The sequence below is a fragment of the Eupeodes corollae genome, chromosome 1 (assembly GCF_945859685.1).
Source record: "Eupeodes corollae chromosome 1, idEupCoro1.1, whole genome shotgun sequence".
NCBI lineage: Eukaryota > Metazoa > Arthropoda > Insecta > Diptera > Syrphidae > Eupeodes > Eupeodes corollae.
In genome coordinates this window covers 251792283-251814956 of record NC_079147.1, presented here as the reverse complement: position 1 = coordinate 251814956, position 22674 = coordinate 251792283, and the positions used below count along the sequence as shown (strand labels likewise).

Below are 22674 nucleotides of genomic sequence, written 5' to 3'. Positions count from 1 at the left end.
TGATGATTTGACATAAACAATTGAATAATAAACAAAAGATTTAACAGATGTCACCGCCAGTTGAAAAACCCTTCATTAGTGTCTCATGTCATTAAATCTTATAACCAACCCTCAATGCAGCTATCCATGAGCTCTACAGGTATCACAAATGACTTATGGAATGAACAGATATTCAACATTGCCAAAATTAATGTCAGTTGCTTAAGATTTTTTTGGACGATGAAAAAGAATGTTCACTTCTTTTGATTAAGCTATAAATTTAAAAAGCCTTCACTTCTTCAAAACTTGGTAGTAAGTTGCAAATTTAAGAATAAAGTTTAAGTCTTTTACACAGAATCCCAGAAAAAATTTGTTTACTCGCGGTAATACTAAAACCTGTAGCTCAATTTCGAACGTACACTGTCAAATATAGAGGTTCTTTTTTTTTTACTGCTCAACAAAAATGACTGTATATGATATCGGTGTTTTCCTATATCTAAAATGCGTATACTCAATATGGACGTATAAGGATCTTAAAATTCGTTAGACGTACATTAACTGAGATTTAAGAACATAGAGTGGCTTTACAAACGATCCACTTGACATGCTTAGTAAAATAAATAAATAAAGTAAAAAAAGGTTTAAGGATGTTTTAAAATTATTTAAATTTTTAGGAAAAAATACTATTTTGGAAGTGTCAGTTAAAGTAAGTAGCCAGAAATAATGTTTTATTTTATTAAAACAACAACATCTTCTGCCAAAATTGGTAAGGTTTCTATGAAACGGAGTAAGAAATTCTTGCAACCTAAAATTACGAGAATGAAGTAAGACAAATGGTAAACATTAGCAAACAAAATCTTGCAATTCATAAAAATTGTTTGATTGTCTTTTCCTTTTATTCCTTTGATCCTGCTGCGTTTTCAAGGACAATATGTAAGAAATCCTGTAATATGTATCTAGTACTAAGTCCGGATTACCTACTTTCAAAACATGTTAGTCATCAAATAATTAGATATTAGTTCCTGCCATATTTATTTACTGTCTTTTTTTAACGTGTCTTGATTTTGTGAGGAACTTAAAATTATTTTGAAAACTTAGAAAAAAGGAAACAGTTATTTTAATTTTATCACTTAATATTTTATTTCTTTCTGTAACTCCTTAAAAATTATTTACAAAACAGTCTCAATCGTAATATTATTTTGCCTCGAATGGAAATTGAATTTTAAAACATTATGTACAAAACTATAATAATACAAAAATAAATTTTAACTTCAATAACATTTCAAAAAATAATTATTTTTATAATTTAACTTCTTAGAACTAATTAAAACTAATTTGTACTTTTTTTTTTAATAAAATTTACATTTTTAATTTACTTCCTTTTTTGATGTCATTAATGAACGCGTCCAATTTCAAATCCTCCCATATATGGATAGCCAGATTTGGCTTCGCTGGCCATGCCACTTCCATAGCTAGGGGCCATATGTGGGTTGCCAGGGAAGAAAGATGGCGAGAAGTTGTAGTTATCCCAATCTGATGTGGGCAATTTGCTCTGATGCGAACGCCATTGTTCGGTCGATGATGAATGCAGGCCATAAGCTGAAGTTGCATTGTAACCACTTGACGCTGCATTTGTAGCTGCTTCGAGGCCCATGCCATAAGAATTGAAGGTGTTTGGAATTGTCGAAGAAGTTGTGGAAGATTGCTGATGATGGACATTGTGGTTGGGACTTAGTGAAGCTGTGCTGCTTCCTGATGGTGAGACTGATGCCGAACCAGTTGAATGTGCGTAGGTTGTATTTTGAGCGAAGGCTTGTTGTGTAGGCCAACTTTGACTCACTGGAGCGGATGAAGGGTAAATGGGAGTGGGCATCATGCTTGACATGGTGTGAGCTGCTACTGCTGCTGCTGCGGACTGTGGTGGATATTGAGATGGGGCAAATCCAGATGAAGCCAATCCAGAAAGGCTAGAGTTGAATGCAGTAATCTGTTGGGTGTTGAGTTGCTTGCGAAGACGTGCACGCCTGTTGGAGAACCAAACTTGAACACGAGCTTCGGTGAGGCCAGTTGATTGGGCGAGTTCCTCCCGAGTGTAGACATCTGGGTATTGAGTTCTAGAGAATACACGCTCCAAGGCCTCGATTTGATCATTGGAGAAAGTTGTACGGGATCGGCGTTGTTTGCGCTTCAGCTGAATACCAGGCTCCGACTCAATCTCACTATCTTCTCCTGATGAAGTTGGTCCAAGAATTCCATCGATTGAGTGTGATCCACTGCCATCCTTGCTGCTTGCTCCTCCACGCAACAAACGACTGATGGAGCTAATTGAAGGAGCTGAATTTTTGTCACAAATGCCTAGTTCGATCAATTTGCCACGAATCTCCCAGCTGAAGATACCAGGATTCTCCTGCCTCATTTCCTCGATTTTGGCTTCAATATCTGGAGTTGCCACACGTGGCTTTGATCCCCCGATCACACCGGGACGAATTGATCCGGTTTCTTGGTAACGATTGAGAATCTTCGACACACATCCATGGGAAACGCGCAACTGCCGACTTATGACACATGGTCGTACTCCAGCGGCAGCCATCTCCACGATCTTCAAACGAATATGATTTGGTAATGGACGGCCATTGATAAAAACACCACCAAGTTGATTAACTCGTCCTTGTCCTGCAAGAAACAATGAAATAAGAACAAAATTAGAATTTTTGTCATAATGATATTATTTAACGCCCATCAAAATGGGTGGTCCCCAAAAATTGATACAAAAAGAAGCAGAACAAAGATCAAAAGATACCGCGTGTGTCGTTTTCTTTAATGTCATATTGTTATGTCATGTAGAAAGAAATCAAGTGGAAGAACTAATAGATACACCCTCCTTTATCTTTCTCTGGATGAAAAAAAGAAAAATATACTTTTCCATCTTTTTTGTGTGGACATCATTTAAAGGATCTACAACAAAAGAATATACCGATCGTCTATTGTGCGATGCCTTCATTACTTGCAAATATGTCATTTGAAATGAAAAACTAATTGAAGATCACTCCTTGATCACAAAACGATCAGCAAAACAACTAATGGAATTTCGATCCTTGTGTGATAAAAGACCATCGGACAGACTTAAAAAGATAAGTCCATCCAAGAGGGATTCTTCAAAAGTGATCGCATTAACTTTCCAAATGAGCAAACCTTTTACACCACCAAAATCAAAGTGATCTTGCCAAAAGGAAACAAAAAATCTAACAAATTCCCAGGTAAAAGGTATTCCCAAAAAGATAGAAAGATACTACAAAACTCAATTAGGCATTTGTGTATGAATCCAATTTATGAGTTTACCCAAACAATTGAATTGATCTCATTTCGTTTTGATTGTTGTCTATTGTTTAAATTAAGACGGGTCAGAAGAGGATAAGACAAAGTGATCCTCAACACAAATAACTCAAAAATATACAAAATTTGCATTATCATTCAATTGGATCTTTGTTTCTTGTGGTTTGGCAATTGTATCACAATATAATAAGAACATCTTACATTGTTGCTCAATATTTGTTAAAGTTAAATCACGCATGGAAGTGATCTTGTTTTTTTTCGATCAACATATTTTCGCCACCCAGAATACGCAATTTCATCATCATCATCCTCACCAAACACCTGTGTATCTTACTGCAGAGTCACAACGCAATCCAGATACAAAATGTATCTCTGTATTTATAAAATGTAAGAGATCATTCACCATCTGGGCAATAAGCTGCCTGATGATCGGTGGAATTGAAAAGAACATTATAACAATGAGAAGAATAAAAAAAAACTTAATTAGTCATATGAATGTATCTATAGGATCTACAATATTCGAAAATGATGATATTCATATTGCCTTACGATCGGTATGGTGTAGGCATATTTGTATCTGAAAATGAAAAATCGTCTTGAGAGAATTATAAGACGTGAGAGATTTGGTGATGAGTGAGTGTGTGCATTTGCTGGGTGCTCGATGCTGGGTGCATATAATATAACGCACCAACATCAGAAGAAGAGAAAGAGAGAGAGGGGATAAACGCGAGATGGATCTCATTCTCAAGGTATACGCAAGATCAAAGAGCGCCGACGCGCCAAACCGTCTGAGAAGATCACTTTTATATGGCGAGTGTGTGTAAGAAGTGTATAGTGAACAGGGAAGAAAAGGTAATGCCCAGTAGACTTCAGAATCATCATAATCATTATCATCATGATCATCATAAGAATGGAAATGATCATGATCGGATTGGAAAGGAATGGCTTAAAGAAGACCATACAATAAGATGATGTATCTTTGATATAACAACAACACAAAATCAAAGAATTACAAGTAGATTTATAAACTTTGTTCACAAAACATATCGCGGGTTTTTTAGTTTCTTTTTTTTTTTAATTTCTTTAAAAAGAAATGAAAAATAAATCGAAGATGATGATGAAGAAGAAGGTAAAAGGGCGCACATATGAAGAAAACAAAATTAAATCGATGTTACAACTTTGTTGTTATTTTCTTTTAAATGGTCATTTGTGTGTGTGATCATGTGTAAATGTGTATGTTTGAAATTTGCTTGCATATTGCTGACTGACTTTTTGACGTTTATATGATGCTTGATATGAGATTATAGTTTATGAATTTTTGTTATTCGTTGTCTTGAATTAAATACCGGTTGAAAAATAAAGGAGGTTGCTTTCAGAGGTTAATATATCTTCAAGTATTTTATTAATTGAACTTGAAGCAAATTATGGTGAGTGTTGATTTGGTTACGAGAACAAAATGAATATTAAATACACAACTTAGCTTTTGCGTGAGACCAAGTTATCAGAGACAGCACATTTCTTTTTGCCACCAAAAAGGCTTTAGTCAATTAGTTAAAGTATTCAAATTACGTATGGGCTTTAAGCCCATAATCATACTTATAAAATTGTATGGAGTAAAAGTGTGAAAAGATCAGTTTACTTTCTATTGAAGATCACTTGATCATACTTTTTGAGTTAAGATTTAATTCTATTTCTTTAGATCGATGTTAAGTTTGATTGGATCATGTCATGGTAACATTTATCAAAACCCAAAGATATCTTACATCAATGAAATCAAAGAAAACTGAATCTAAAAACCCATGTATGTTAATATCACTTCCTTTTTTATTTTTCGATCGACAAAAGAAAAGGAAGATTCCTTGTTTCTATCATTGAAAGTTCATTTCCCGACGGTGAAATGAGAAATAAGAGAAAAAGTTGAATAGGTGGTTTTTCTATTTTTATTTATTATTTGATTATTAAATAATCACAGACATATTTGAAAAGGATACAAAAACCCTGATTTATTTTAATTTAAATTCACTGTTTAGAATGTATTAATATTTTTGGCGTGTATATATTTTTTTTAAATATTAAAATAAGATCACTTCGAATCTATAAAAGTAACGAAATAAATGTCAGGTTAAAATATAAAATAAAATTAAAACACAAAAGTTAAGCTCTTTTAATAGAACATTGATCATATTTCGAACAAAAAGATTAATTTCTATTGGGCATTTTTCATAATTTTAACAATACTTTAAATAAATAATACAAAATTTAAATATTTCAACATTAAAAAACCTTGTTTTGATATAAAAATCATCATGAGAAATTCAAAACACACCATTTATACAATCAAAACAATGAAAATAAGACTTGTAAACAAAAGAGCTGATGCACGAACTTTTTTTAATTTTCAAATGCCAAATTTCAGAGTTTGTTATAAATTCATTTTCAGGTGACAGTAAAACTACTTTTAAACAATAATTAGAACCAAATAAAAATACAAAAAGTTACAAGATAGAAATTCAGCTCATTTTTTAATAAAATCATTTTGCCGTTGGTATTTACAATTTCGAGAAAAAAAAAACTTTGTTCAGTTTGTTTTATTTTTTAGTATATTATCCCAAGTCCCTTAGTAAACAACTTATAATTACCTTGAAAAGGGTATCCAGCAAAGTAGGGACTCATGTTTAATGCAGATACTGCCATAAAATTTCACAAAACACTGTTTTTTAATTTTTCGTTTATATTTTTCTTATTTGAAAATCACTTTTCTCTTATACCAAAACACTCAATTAGTTCGTTTTTATTTTTCTTTAACTTAAAGTTTGTAAACAAAAATATAGAAAATCCACTTTTCGAATGACGTAAATATTGTATCTTATCTTTATTTGATTTCTTGCGTTATTGATCTACGATTAAGAAAATATACTTAAGCACAGAAAACGCACCTTACTCGGTTGCTTGTCAGATGATAACTGATTTTGAAACGGTCATCGAATGCAGCATCTCGAAGTTTTGGTTTGTCATCCAGTCAGTACACAGAGACCCTGTTTTCGATCAGTAGTGTTGTTGGTCAAAAAGATACAAAATTGAACAATGAAAGAATTGTATGTGGGTGAAAGAGAAACTATTGTGTTAAGAAAAAATTATACCTGCTCTTGTAGTTCTGTTTCAGCTGTTAAAATATCAGTAGATGAAAATTAGATGTTTTATCTCATTCGAACACATTGGAAAATATCTTCTTTATGGTCCATGGAACAGGGGTGAGAATGAGATACATTATTGCTTTTGTTGTTTTGGTTCATTGTTGATCTCTTGCAATAAGAATGGCTGCGTTTTTAGCTCCTCCTTTTGGATGGTTGTTTTTCTGTATATTTGTATTTGTTGTTGTAATGGATTTATCCTATCTCAACCCTGCATTGCACAACTAGATTCTTAGTGGAAATAAGAAGATACATAGGTAAATTATGAACAATTTATGATAGATACAAAAAAAGGATATTCAGTGAAATTCGTAACAGATTCATGGATTCAAAATAGTCAAGCTTATATTTATGAGAAAAACATATAAATTACCCTGCAAATGAGACACGAGGCGAGGGATGTTTCTAATTGAATCCTGAATTATAGCGCAACTTTATCCTTTAAAGATATTCATCTTTTTCTTTATACATATATGTTTTGTATATAAATAGAATAAGACCACATTAATTAATGCCAAAAACATATAAACGTACAATTATGATTTTATTAACATACAAAATTGAATTCGATGCACTATTATTGTCAACGCTTTATGTACGCAAGCCAATGAAAGGGGTGCGCATCTTGAAGTTATAAGAATCTATTTGTAAAATGTACTCGTATATAGTAGAAAGAAAAGCTGATTAGGTATGTTTTATGAGATGAGATGGTTTTGTGTATGGGGTGTTAAATATGGATCAGGTTACCTTGACTTAATCAATTACAAGGAAATATCAATAAGAAACAATGATGAATCAAATTTGATTTGATTTACTATAGCTAATATAAGAAGTGTTAAATTTTACAAGTCAATTACAATTTCTGTTTGAGGTTAATTGAATTAAAGAATTTTGAATGAAAGAGAAGAATTAGAAAATGGATCAAAGCAGAAAAATTCGATCCTTGATTTAAATTTGTATTTATCTTATACTTTTTGGTAGAATTGTGCTAAATAACAAAACAAATTTAGTTTCTGTTCTTTATTTAATTTGAAATGGATAAGCAAACAAAAAACTAAATTAACCTAAAAGTCCTTCTCACTTCATAATATGTTTTTTTTTTGCCTTTTAAGAGATAAAGGACACTAAAAACATGCTGGAATAATTATGTACATATGTTATGTATGAATACACATGTATGTTCTAATATTAACATACAATATACTTTATAAAATAATGATCAATCACATTTATATTGAAACTGTTCACTATCAAAGTTTTGGTCTTATAAAGCAACATTTTTCGTTTTTCTTCACCTGATAATCTTCTTCTTTGCTCTTTAGAAATTTTCCATAAATACGTGTTTATTGCACTTTTTTAGTATTTTCTAGACAATATTATTATTTTTGAATAATTTTTCTGTTTCCATTGAAGTTAAGTTACAAATAATTTAAACATAATTTAAAAAAAATCATTCTAGCAAAATATTCAAATACATTTTGTTAAAAATTAAAATCTGTAGTGAAAAAATAAAACGTTCTGCCTTTCTGCCAGGATATTTCAAAATTGTGACAAAAAACCAAAATAAGATGCCAACAACAAAATAAACGACACTGGATGGAACGTTACATAGTTGAGCTTCTAATTACTGATATTGTTTGGAATATGTATGTCACCTTGTTGCATACGGAGAGTTGTATTTATTATTAAAAATGATCACATAACTAACTAAATTAAGTGTCACAGTTTTAACCATTAACCAATGATTAACCAAAAACTAAATCTTTTAAAAATAAGTAAAATTTAGTTTCCCAAAATAATTTAGCAGTAAAAGTGCCATTTGAGCATTGCAAAAGAGCAGAGAAGATGGGTTTAGTGGTTAATGAAAGCAAGACCAAATATATGCTGTAATAAATAAAGAACATTGAACGACGGCGTCTTGTGCAAAACTTACAATGGAAAGCTACAACTTTGAGGTAGTTAAGGACTTTGTCTAATTAGGCACCGTTTAAAATTCAGGCAACGACAGCATCGCTGATATCAAACGGCAAGAATGACTCTTGTAAATTGCTGCTGTAAAGTCCTCTCTCGAGCAACCAAAGTCATCCCATATAAGAAAATCATCATCTGATATTTATTATATGGCGCTAAGACTTTAAACTTGTAAGGGCAAGATGAGAACGTCTTAGGATGCTTCGAGAGTAAAATTGTTCTGGTGAGTTTGTATACTATCTGCAAAGATGGTATGGAGGGTGGAGGAGTAGATACAACGACGAACTGTACGGGCTTTATTGCGAAACTGATAAAGTCACAAGAATAAAAGTCCAACGACTTAGATGAATGGGTCAAGTAGAGTGAATTTACATCAGCATTTCCGCCTGGAAGGTCTCCTTATTCAATCCTGAGGAACGGTGCAGTAGAGGAAGATCGTGACTCAAGTGAGACACGCGCGCCGCCGTCGGCGGTGGAAGAGAACCGCAATTAACTAAGAGTGTGATACTGGAGACAGTTAGCCAGCGACCGATATGGCTGAAGACGCATGTTGGTTAAGGCTCAGTTCCGTTATGGACTGTAGCGCCATCTTAAGTAAGTAAGAAAGTATGAAAGTGCCAAATGTGTACATTATGTTCATTAAAAATTTAGTTTTTTAAGAACACCTTATATTTAAATTTATTAATTTATTGAGAAATAGTTTCAAAAAGTGAAGTATGCATGTACCGGCATATCAAAGGCTTTCAAACACATTTTTTATATCCACAAATATTTGTTGTCTGTTTTTGCACTTTAAAAACCATGATGTTTTGTTTGGCCTCAAATTTCCAAGCTGCACGTTATCTTTAAAAAATAAAAGTCAGGGCCAATATAATTTGAGTCCAGTTTTTTTTTCAAAATGACCCCATGGTTATTTTTCAAATTATTTTGATTTTGATACGTTATGATAAAAAACAAACTTTATACAAACTTTTTTAAAACTAATTTAAATTTGAGAACCATTAACTTTAAAAGCTATGTTTATGAAGTAACAAGGCCATCTATGCATTTTTTTTATTGCTCATTCTGATTTTTCAACGAGTATTTAAAAATAATCAAACTTAACAAAAACTACAACTCAAAAGAATCTAAGAGACAAGCCCAAAGAAATTTCTTGTTCAAATTTCGAAAACAAAAAAATATTTTAGGAAGTGGGAGACATTTTACTAAAAATATTACAAATACATAAAATAAAAATAAGAAATTCAAAATTTTCGATTCTTCCAAAATCCTTGTCGCTGTCAAGTTCATTATGGCCAACTTCCGTCAAAATAATAACTTGGTAAGGGCACAGTGCATGATAGCTAGTGTGTTGGACTGTCATGCGAGAGGTCTTGGGCTCGATCCCTGCCGGTGCCATCTAAAGCTTCTTCACTGGTACTGCCTCTTGCGAAGAATTGACATATTCTCCAAGAGTAGTTCTTGTCATGAAAAGTACTTTCTCAAATAAGCCGTTCGGATTTGGCATAAAAACTGTAGGTCCCCTCCATCCTTGCAATTACTCGCAGACAGGAATGATTAAGAGTTGTAAATCACTAGGCCCAGATTCTCTACGGACTGTTATGCAACCTAATATATTTTTTATAAGGGAACGGTGTCTTCAACATCTTTGGTCAAGGTTAACATATACGACATCTCCGTATCGGAAGTAATGACATGGATTCCCAAATTATGAAACCACAAGTGTCTTAAGTAAAATATCTTAGAAGTGGTTTATTTGGTAGCGACATGATTTGCTGGAGGTCAAAAGAAATATAAAAGACGTCGAGATCTGACCTAGACCCAAACTAGATTTCACGAAAATTAACAATGGTTTACTAGTAGCTGGAAACCTTTCCGTGTTAACCAGCTCAGTTATAAAAATCATTACGAAATAAAGTAGTTCAAGAGGTTAGACGCGCAAAAGTACAATTCTATTCTAACCGTCTAGATTTAAACTATGAAACAACCTCCGCCAGCTAGAAATAGGTTGACAAAGAAATGATTTTCCAGCTGCAATGAATATAAATGAGCTAAACAGTAAATTTGCTTCTACACCTTTAATAACTCCAAGAGATCATGTATCTCTCAATAGTCATACCACCATATTTTACAGACACTTTGTTCAGTTTTAATAGCGTGAAGCCTTAGACATAGTTGAAAGTTGCATAAGTATAAAGTCTAATACCACTATGGTCCTGATAATTTGAATCCAATTGCTTCTTTCCCAATTTCTTCCATTGCTTCTTTCCCACTTTACACATGTGTTGAATACAATGATTACCACTGGCATTTTCCCGCATCAATGGAAAAAACAAACATAATTCCTATTCCCAAAAACTCGCTTTGTAATGAATTTGGAAAGATTTCAATACTTACTTTTCTATATAAAGTCTGTGAAAGAATAATGCAAAAACAATTAAGCAGCTTCATCAAACGCAACAAGCTTTTAGTCGATGTTCAATCGGGTTTTTCTTTACACCATATCTGTATTATGGCATTTACTTAAATAATCGAAGACATAAGGACTCGATATTGATAGAGTAAATTTTTTAGTTCTACTAGACTTTTCAAAAGCATTCGACATGGTGAATCACTCGATACTTCTGAATAAACTGCGTCACAAATTCAACATATCTTAAGAAGCTATTAAACTGCTTTCTTCCTTTTAGAATGATGGAAATCAAGCCGTTTTCTTAAATGAACATCTCTCGTATGTTCTTCTGATTCACCAAGGAGTTCCCCAATGATCAATTTTATCCCCCATTCTATTTTCATTATATGTGAATGAAATCGGTTTCATTATAAATGAAGTATCAACACATTTTTATGACGATGACATTTAAATGTATAAAAGATGTCCTTCGTGTTTGATTGAAGACTGCGTTTTCACCCTGAATGAAGAACTAGAAAGTATATCCTACTGGACGTCTTGAAATGGGTTGATCCTCAACGCAAGCAAATGCAAATGCCTGGTTATAGCAAGAAAAGAATTAGATCTAAATTCTTTCCTTTCATAATTATAACTAGAACCCATTAGAATTCGTAAATCCCAGTAAAAATCTAGGTGCAATCTTCAATAGAACATTGACCTGGAATGATCACATCAACCAATTGATGGGTAAAGCTTATGGAACGCTTAGATCGCTGTGGACCGCCCAAAACATCACCCCATTGAAAACCAGACTAATTCTAGCAAGGACCCTAGTTATACCTGTTCTCACTCATGGATGCGAAATTTCTTATAACTGCGATTCCATCAGCAAAAATAAACTAAACATAGCCTTTAATAGTATCATTCGATATACATCTTTGGGTTAAGAGGATACGACCATGTTTCACATTTGCAAGAGATTCTACTTAATATGCCTTGAAATGACTTCATGAAGCTTCACACATTGATACGGTTTTTTTTTTTAAATCTTGAAAACATGTCAACCAGCATATCTCTTTGAAAAAATCAGAATGTCAACATCGAACAGATCGACATCGGTAATTGTGCCACGCTTTTCGTGTTTGAACTCAGAAAGGCAATTTTTTATCGTTGCATGTCGCTTCTGGAACTCACTGCCCACTCATCTGCGGGATATAAGTGATAGGTATGCACATTTTCCAAAAAGTATTTAAATTTTAACTTAGCTTATCATCTCTTCTTAACTCTAAATATATTTTTCTCCCATTTTTCTTATTCTTATTCTATTATTTATATTATTCCCTTGTTTTCAAGTCAAATAATATTTTATCGATGAAAATTCGTTAATACGGGGCAAGGGGTAAAGAGGAAGAACTAATTGAAGTAAGATGACAAGCGATGTTTCGAAAATAAAGGTTTTATTGCAACTGATTAGCTTAAAAATAGTTGACAATTTGTATACTTATATTAGAGGTTTTGGTACAGCTACGAAAACGCATACAAAATACCATGGTAATAGAAAAGCTGTAATATCGTAAATATCGTTCTAAATAGTAAATAATATACGTTAACTATGATTGAGAATATTAAAAAAGAAAATAAGGTGCTTTAATTAATATTTCTTACATGTTTTTGTTTTTTCTTTAATTTTATTTTATTTTATATTATTTTCTTTTGTTATATAAAGTTAAGTCATAGGCTCTCACAAATTTATAAGATATATGTTATCTCACTGTGTAAGCTTTATAAAAAAATAAACTGAATGTAACGAATCTAATGAATTTTCTATGCTTAAGGATATTTTCTCTTAATGTATTTATTTATTCATTTGTTTATTTATTCAGCTTAATACAAGCTATCATAACTTAACTTAACACTAGCTTAACATTTTTTTTTTTGCAGTTCTTGTTATCGGTTTTCAACATTAATTCATGTGGGCCCTAAGGCCCAGAAGAACTAGCAATTTTGATTTTATTTGACTTAAAATTACAAAGGACGAGGAATTCGGACTCAAAAAGGGAAAAAGTAGACGGTATATTTCAGATGGGATTTGGAAATGTTGAAATCGAAGACTACCAAAGCAGCGTTGCAGTGACGAAGTGCCCGTAATAAGTGCGGTGATGAGGGATATAGAAAAGGGAAACAGATCGCAGATTTCGAGCGTTGGTGTTAAGATGAATATCACTCAGGAGTGCCGGGGAATCTATATTGCCCATTAACAATTGGTTGGCAAATAATATATCAACGTTTTTGCGTCTAATATATAAGGGCTGCAAACTTATCAGTTTTAGTCGACCGGCATAAGGAGGCAAGTTGGATGTATCATCCCAGGGGAGTCCACGTAAGGCAAATCGAACGAAACGTCTTTAAACATTTTCAATTCTGAGTGAATGGTTTTCATAAAAGTTAGACCATAATTGGCATGCATATTCAAGAAGAGGACGGACTAGGGAAATGTTAAGCACTTTAGTTACATAAGGGTTGGAAAATCCTTTTGACCATCTCTTAATAAAACCGAGAGATCTATTAGCTTTATTAATAATTTGGTCAAAATTGGAATGGAAATTCAGGTGTTTGTCACACATAATACCAAGATCTCTAGTAGAATCGACTAAGTTGACGGCGTCATTAAGGAAGTACTATATTCTATGAGATGGGATTTGTTTGCACGAAAAGGTCATTTGTTTACATTTACCTACATTTAACTCTAGGAAATTATGCATGCACCAAACAAAAAAGATATTAAGATCATTTTGTAAATGTAAGGAATCAGATCATCCGCAAACATTAGGATATCTGAGTTTTTTAATTTAAGACAGACATTGTTAACAGATAAAACGAAGAGAACGGGGCCAAGGTGACTACCTTGTGGGACTCCAGAAAAAAAGGACTCTATAAGTTCTATTCGCAAGATAGAAGTTTATCCAGTTTATAAATATAGATGGAAAGCCTAGGGCTCTTAGTTTGAGATAAATTATCTTATGGGATATTTTATCAAACGCTTTGCTGTAATCAGTGTATACAACATTAACTTTTTTGCTATTCTCAAGGGCTGACAGAACTTTGAATATAAAATCAATTAAGTTAGTCGTAGTGGATCTACGATGCAATGGAAATAAACGGAATCATAGACTAAGCTTTCAAAAAGTTTTGGAATGCATGAAAGATTAGCAATAGGTCTATAATTGTTAATTTCAGTTGTATTGCCTTGTTTATGAATGGGAAATATAAATGAATCTTTCCATATATGAGGAAACACACCTTGGGAAAGAGAGATTTCAAAGAGTGCAGTTAGAGGCTTTCACAGAGAATGCATTCATTTTTTTAGAACAACTGATGGGATGCCATCAGGACCAGGGCTAAAGTTTTGGCAAGTACCATTTCTTCAGTTATTGTAAACGATGAAAGGGAGGTTTGAGTGCAACCATCTAAATAACTAAAGTAGTGTGGATCAGGATCATGCAGATGTTCACTATACAATTTGCGAAAGTAATTAGCAAATAGATTTGATATGGTAGTTGGATCAGAGGATATTATGTTGGAGAAACTCATTGAAGGTGGAAACCCATCAGATTTTCGTTTGACATTTATAAACTTAAAAAAAAAATTCTTTGCATCAGAAAGAAGGTTATTTTATATTTGGTTAAAATATTGGTTATAAAGGGATTCCCTTAATTCAGAGAAAGAATTATAGGCGAGAAGATAGTTGTTGTGATCAGTATCAGATTTGGACTGTAAAAAGATCTTCCAAAGCTTGTTACGGGTATTTCTTAGGCTACGGAGCTCTCTGTTGTACCAAGGAGGAGCAGAGGTGAAATCTTTTCTACGAGAGAACGGTACTGATTCTTCAATACAGTACGAAAGAATCAAATAAAACCAATTTGTAAGGGACTCAACTGTTAATTGGAGGGATCTTAATTCAAAATCGGCTGAGCTAAGAAGATTGTTAAGTTTGGAGAAATCAGCCCTACGAAAATCATAACAGTAATTTTCCATTTTAAAAAAGTTGTCTTCAAATTCAATGGGGAAGAGAGATTAAGGGGTGGATGATAGCGATCCAAGGTTGAGAGAAGATGAGGGCTCGGGGAGACAACACAGTAATCGCAATCGGATGAGAATATGAGATCGAGGTGTCTCCCCATAAAGTTTCCTACTCCATTTAGTTGAAAAAGACCACAATCAGCCAGACGATCAATAAACAGCGATTCAGATTCAGTAGAGAGAGAGTTAGTTGGAAAGAAGGATGTCTGATCATCTGAGGTGGACCCAATTGAGATGGGAAAGATTGAAGTTTCCAAGAACGATGATCAAATCATTAGGTTGCATTAGTTCAAGCAGATAATCAATGGCATTAATAGCAGCTTAGTATGCTTTAATTTGTTGGGCTGTTCGAATATAACAACAAAGGACAAAAAGACAAAACTTAGAGAGTGTAACCTTAGCTGATACACCTTCAAATTAGATTGAAGTAGGAATACGGAGTAATGAACTTTCAAAATTACTAGTGATAGCTAAAAGCACACTACGACCGTGTGTATTACTCGCATATTCCACGACATCTGATGTTTTATCTTACGTTTTCAATTTAAGTGTAACCACTGGTATCTTTCCAGAAAAATTAAAGGTTGCCCACGTAATTCCTTTATATAAAAAGGGTAGTAGAAAGGAAAAAAATAATTATAGACCTATTTCTTTACTATCTTCAATCTCTAAGGTTTTCGAAAAAGCAATGAAGAGTCGTATGCTGCATTATTTAAAGGCTATAAGTTTTTTCAGTCCTAATCAATTTGGGTTTAGGGATGGTCTGTCAACTGAAGATGCAGTCATGGCTTTTTGCTCATTAATCAACAAAGGTTTAGATGACAAAAAATCATGCGCCGGTCTATTTGTAGACATAACAAAGGCATTTGACATGGTGGACCACAATGTTCTTTTGGACAAATTGTTTAGTGCGGGATTTCGAGGGTTCATCCTAAGTTGGTTCACATCATATCTAAAGAATAGATTGCAAAAAGTTAAGATTGGTGAAAGCTTAAGTGCGAGTAATTTTCTAAACCTAGGTGTTCCCCAAGGATCTGTCCTTGGACCTATTTTATTTCTTGTTTACATAAACTCTCTTTTTTATCAAAGTTTTTCCGGTAAAGTGAAAGCTTTTGCTGATGACTTGGGCATTGCATATGCTTCAGATAACCCTCTGAATTTAACTGCAGATATTAATATTGATGTTAATACTTTACGCAAATGGTTTGCCTGTCATAAGCTAACAGTCAGTAATAAAACCAAACTTATGTACTTTAGTTTGAGTTCCCGTGAATGTCCTGATCTGGATGTTGTTTTTCATGTTTCTAATTGTGAACGACATTGTGACCTTACTTGTATATGCGATCCCGCTAGCTCAAAAATTTGGTTCAATTCTGAATATACTTGCAATGCGTCTTGCTTCAAGATTGATGTCGTTGATCAATTTAGATACCTCGGTATCCTTTTTGATCAAAATATGAGCTGGTCTTATCACATTTTGAAACTGAAACAGTATCTTCAGTCATCTCTTCGTGCCATGTTTCACCTAGAAAAATTTTTAGATAGTAAAACTTTGCGTATGGTTTATTTTGGAATTTTTCACTCTAAATTAGAGTATGGGTTAAGTTGTTGGGGTAGTGCGTACCATTCAAAAATTCAGCCACTTTCTGTCCTGCAAAAGTACGTTATTAGAAAAATTTGTAGGAGCAACCGTTTTGCCAATTCATTTGAACTCTTCAAAAAATTACAAATTCTGCCAATAAAACATCTTTTCTATTTTAAAGTATTGAAACTTTTCTTTTTAAGAAGTGGCTATTTACAAAGCCCAATATATGATTTTCAGAATCTACGTAGTGTCACTAGTTCTGTCGTTTGTATTCCTTCTTATCGCACCTCTCATTTCAGGAACTCTTTCTCTGTTGTCGCATTTAAGTTATTCAATAAGCTTCCTGCCGATATTCGATCCATCAGATCGTTGCCAATTTTCTTAAGAAAAGTAAAAATTTGGCTTTTTGAATTTAATCACGAGCAAATTAAAGTTGTGCTGCCATTAATTAGTTAATTGTTAATCGAATACACTTATTCGATAATACAGCATCATCACTGATATTTTTTCTTTTTATATAAATGGTTTTTGATTGGTTTATAGTTCACTGTATCTTCTTGTCTTGAATTTTCAAATAAATGAATTGATTTATGTACATAATAAAAGGGAATAAATATATACATACATTATATCTACCTATGTACATAAAAAGGGAATAAATATATACATACATTATATCTACCTATATAAGAATATTAGAGTTTAAGTCATTAAAAATATTAAAGTTCGCCCACTTAATACTTAATTTTTGTTTTTCACTGAAGTTTTTAATTTTCTTTGATGTGACATTTAACTCTGTTTTTTTTTCAAAACAAAAAATGTCACTTATTTATTTAATTTCGTTATTATTACTACTACCTATAAGTAATTATTGTAATTTTTTTCTTAATAATTGAATAAAGACTATACAAATACAATACATACAAAAAATACATATATTCGATTTCGATAGATGGAATAGTCGTTAGTGAAGAGTTCAGTACTAAATTTATCAGGTGTGAGGTTGGTTTCAGTAAGGGCAAAGATATCATAAGGAAGGTTTTGGGAGTTATTAAAGACGGCAGACGTTTTAGACCTTAACCCTTACATTTTGATAGTAAAGGCTAAAACATTTAGGTTTAGTGGTCTTCAGGTTAGGAGCGATAGTATTTCTTCATATCTGCACGGGATTTTTGGATATGAGATAAAGAGATAAACGACGCAAAAGAGGTTAGGTCTTCTCTCACTTTTTGAGGAGAAATTTCAAGAATATTTCCATAAGTGCGTCACGTTTCGTAGGGAGGCCTTTTTGGGAGATTAAACCCTTTATATCTGTATTTGTTTTACCTTCAAAGCAAACAGATCTCGTTTGTGGTGCAGGAAAGGAAGTTAAAAACGAACATTATTGTAGACTTTGTGGTCTCTAAGACGGGACATAACATACCGATCATTAGTATTGTATGAATTACATAGTTGCTTAGGGCTTTCATCGTTATATATGGATATATATGATATATATATATATATATGGATTTTAATGTGTCTGCAAGGAAGAAATAAGTAAGCACTTAACCCCTTCATGCAAAATACATTTTTTTTAAATTATTTTTACTTCATCCAAAAAGGAGTTAAGTGCTTCTAGCCCAGTCTTCCACTCATATTAATCGTTGTTGTTTTGATACTAAAATTTACAAGATATTTACAAATCAAGGGTAAATTTTATATAGTATATCAATTTTTATAAGATACAGAATAAAGAAAATGTCAGCAAGTTATTTTTCTCAACTTAATGCAAAACTATAAATTTTGTTTTGTGGACTTATCTGGATGTTATTAATTTAAATGCAAAATCTTTTATTGTAAATCCATACAAGGGTCAAAAAAGTCACTTCCAGCGCCGCATTCGATTAAAGTTAACTACTCTTCAACGCCTTTGTATGGAATATTGCAGCGCAGATTAAAACTATCTTGAGTATAGGATTTACACAAACATTAAATATTGTCTTCCAAGTTTACTAAAGTAAAAAGAATCTGTTGTTTATTAATTTAATCTCCAATATTATTCAAACGCTTTAATCTTAATGATTGTGTAGACTTCAAGTGTCATAAGGTAAGGGACTTCATGTTTTTTGTTTCATAAGCATTCCAATAGAGTTCTGTTCATTATATTATTTTTTAATTTTTCAAAAACAAAAAAAAAAGTCTTTAAAAAATGCCTATTTTAAACATTTCATTTAGATAATCACAGTATTAGTTTCAGTTAAATTAAGGGTCTAAGACATTCAATCCAACTAATATTTGACGCAGATATAAAAACATAAATACTGTAATTATGTATATTAATGTAAATTTTAAAGATTCTTGTTTCACACTTTTTAATTAAAAATATATTCCTATAAATTATAACTTATATTTCAATTATGTTAATTAAAATTTCCCATAAAGTAGGTATTTAAGGTTGTTCTCTTCTCTGTCGCATTGTTCGTTCGTTTATTTAATAATTTGTCGTCCGCGCATCTTAATTTTAAAGCATCAAAAATAAACGTATATCTTAGCCCAGCTGAACCTACACCAACCTATGATTATGACCATAATTAACTTAAAACCATCAACTTTAAGATGAAAGTGATTTACAACTTAACATTGATCTCGCTTATACGATGCCCTCCCGCAGCAAAATTTTAGTTCTAGAAATAAATCACTCACATCACACTTCCAATTCGAAACATAATGTATGGGTACCTATACGAGTTGAATATACCTGCAAGGCTCAAAACAGATCTCGTAAAACAATTTGATGTTGAAAAATTAATTTAATCCTCTCTAAGAAGAGCAACAGTCTTGAATACAAGCTATACACTTGAGAAAAGAAACAAAAACGCCAGTTGGTCTGCTAAACGCTAAAGTCGGTAGGCATGTTGTCTGGCCCTGTAAATATAAATGGATGCGGATTCCTCATACCCATACCGCCCAGACAAGCGGTCTAACAAAGCCCAAAGAACAAGGCACGCGTAACACATTCCGTTACAAGGATTACATTTAATAATATCAAAACGCAGGTAGGTTTGTATACCTTTTGGTGTGGTGTCTGAAATTCGATTTCAATAGAAGACTTTCAAAACAACAGAAAGAAAAAAATGATGTGATGGAAAGGAGAACAGTGAGCAAAAGAACCGCCGCTGTTGCTGTTGCTGTTGCTGCATCAGCCACCGCACCGCCAGCCACTGCAAGCCACCATCACTACACAATATAATATGTTATATGTACCTTTAAAAGGCCCTCACCTTCTTCTTAACTTTTGATGAGAATTATAAGGGAATCCGTGTTGGATTGCATTTTTGTTGAGCAATCATCAAAGGCGGCATCCGAGCCGCCACACACACCGCATTCCCATCATATGATGGACGGTTGAATTGATATTGTGTTAGGTGCTACGCGCCCGCTATACAACAACGCATTGATTGACCTGACCCTTAGCGCCCAAACAAAATAATGAAACAAAAAAAAATTTAGAAAAAAGAAACCTTTCTTCTCTCAACATTGGACATATTGTTTCGAATCTCTGAGGTTATTTTGATCGAATTATGGATAAATTGGTCTAAAGCCGCCGCACCGCGCTAAGGCCGACCAACGAAGACGAAGCTGTTACGCTGCTGCTGCAACAAAACCAAACCAAACCACCAACGCCACAGTCATCATCTTTAGACAATGAAACGTCAAAAGGCATTTCGTATGTTTTCTTTGATTAGCACACATCACACGCGGAGAAAGATCTAGGTGATCGGGATTGATCATTAGCCCGCCCTTTTAAAGTGGATGCAATTTCTCAATTTTCGACAATTAGTTTTGAAGAAATTTAGAAATTATTCTTTGGAACATATTGAAAGGAAAATCTATAGAAAATCTTGTGCCACAGATTGAAAAGAAAATTTAGAAAGACATTTAGCAAATTTAATGTGGTTTAAGATTAAATGGATGGACATAAAAAAAGATCTGTGTGAAAAAAAGGCAACATAAAAAACATCATAACTATAGTGTTGTAATTACAACTTAAATTACGTTGAATGCAGCTTGACGCAAGCAAATTTTTGAAATTGATAGACGCAGTTTAATTCCAATCAATTAGATGCTTCTTTTTTGAGAAACATTCATAATTAACGTGCTAATAAAAAGAATGAAATTGTGCAAATCCTGGCAATACTATACATCAAGACAAGATCAAGGTCAAGACATAAACTATAAAACAGCGCTATGCATTATTAGTTTGAATATTGCATTCAACAGTTATAGAGATGTAAGCATGGAGTTTACTAACGCCGAAGTTCGCGCTTTTTTAAAGTTTTCCTTCGTTAAAGGATAATCCGCTAGAGAAACGTTTCGTGAGATTAAATGTGGTTTGGGTGACGATGGAAGTCTATCAATTCGAATGGTTTCCACAATTCAGAGCATATGAAAGCGACACCATAGATAAGGTAGCCGCCGGAAGACCGGTGAAGGCGAATAGCAATCAAATCATGGCAAAAATAGAGTTAGACCGGCATGTAGCACCTCGTGACATCGTCCAGTAAAACCATACGATCTGCAGAACGCTGGACACAAAAAAGGTTAATGTTTGGGTGCCACATAATTTGACGCAAAAAAACCTTCCGAATCAACGCCTACGATACAGTACTGAAAGGGAACGACCTTATCCAAATTTTCGAAGCGGATGGTTATTGGCGACGAAAAATGGGCTACATACGACAATATCAAGCGAAAACGGTCTTGGTCGAAGGCCGGGGAATCGTCCCAAATAGAGGCTAAGCAGGGATCAACGGGCAGAAAGGTTTTGCTGTGTGTTTGGTGGGATTGAAAGGGAATCATCCAATTTATCTCCAGGCGAACAACTGCACCGCTTGAACCAGGCAATCAACCAGAAGCGTCCAGGTCTGGCCAACAGCAAGGGTGTAGTGTTCCATCAGGACAACGTTAGAATACACACTTTGTTGATGACTCGTCAGAAGCTACGGGAGCTCGGATGGGAGGTTTTATCGCATCCACCATATAGTCCTGACATAGCGACAAGTAATTACCACCTCTTCCTGTCCATGACCAACGCCCATGGTGATGTAAAGATGAACTCAAAAGAAGCTGGGGCAAAGTGGTTGTCCGAGTTCTTCGCAAACGAGGAGGGTGTCTTCTATACGACTGGGACTATTATGAAGTTACCGTCTAGATGGAAACAGATTATCGAACAAAACGGCGCATGTTTGAACTAAATTCGATTACTGTAAAACTTTTAATAAAGCATTGGATAAAATGCAAAAAAAGCGGAAGGGAGATATTTTCGAATACACTGTTTCCAAAAAAATTGTGGCAATACATTTTAATATAAGTGCTTAAAAAAAGAAAATTATTACAGTTTCTTGTATCTTTTTGAATTTCAAGTAATGTTTTTTATTCGAGTCCAATAATAACCAAAGTTCCAGAGATCATGCCATTTTTGATTCAAGGGCTTTGATGGTACAAGAAGTTAGTAAGAAGGTAAGATGGGGGAATAAACAGACATTAGAACTATCACAATATTCCAGGAAAGCGAAGCGATTTTCTATAATAATATTACAAATATATTTTTAACTTCTCATAGAAAGTAATTGTTATCAACCAATCAGTCAAGTGAAAAATTTGTTGAACCAAAAACATGTCTCAAACAAATAACCCAAGTCACTGCAATTAAATCTTAGATTAAACATTGTGATGTGAAACTAAATTATTACGAATTCTAAAAAATTACATCAAAAATATTTTGTATAAATTAAAAAACTGACAAAAAAGTATTTGTCACCTCGAAAACTTTGCGAGCAAAAAATTATATTTCCTCTAAAATAATTGCACGCGTCATAGAATAATGTTTTTGGACACATCGTTTTTTACCAAAAACAATAACCTAAAAGAAATAATTATAAAAATTGATAACAATTGATTTTCGAACGGAATACATTTTCAAAAATTAAAAATATAATTCTATCTTAAAAAAATGCTTTTATTATTAAGGACAATTTTTAAAAATACAGTTAACAGCATGAATAAATGTTGGTATTGAGTTAAAAATTCTATGCAAAATATGCAAAATATTGTGCTTAATATTAGACAATTTTCTTAGAAAAATCCAAGAAGTAGGTATT

At 33.1% G+C, this 22674-nt stretch overlaps 1 protein-coding gene across 1 annotated transcript; it reads right to left on the bottom strand.

The window, feature by feature from the left end:
- Window positions 1-1147: 1147 nt before the first annotated feature.
- LOC129940131 (protein gooseberry) lies at window positions 1148-6253 on the bottom strand. Its single transcript, XM_056048383.1, has 2 exons — window positions 5952-6253; window positions 1148-2652 (listed from the first exon to the last, which is right to left on the bottom strand). Exons 1-2 carry the CDS (start codon window positions 6004-6006, stop codon window positions 1373-1375), a joined length of 1335 nt encoding a protein of 444 aa, XP_055904358.1. The 5' UTR covers window positions 6007-6253; the 3' UTR covers window positions 1148-1372.
- Between the last annotated feature and the right edge of the window lie 16421 nt (window positions 6254-22674).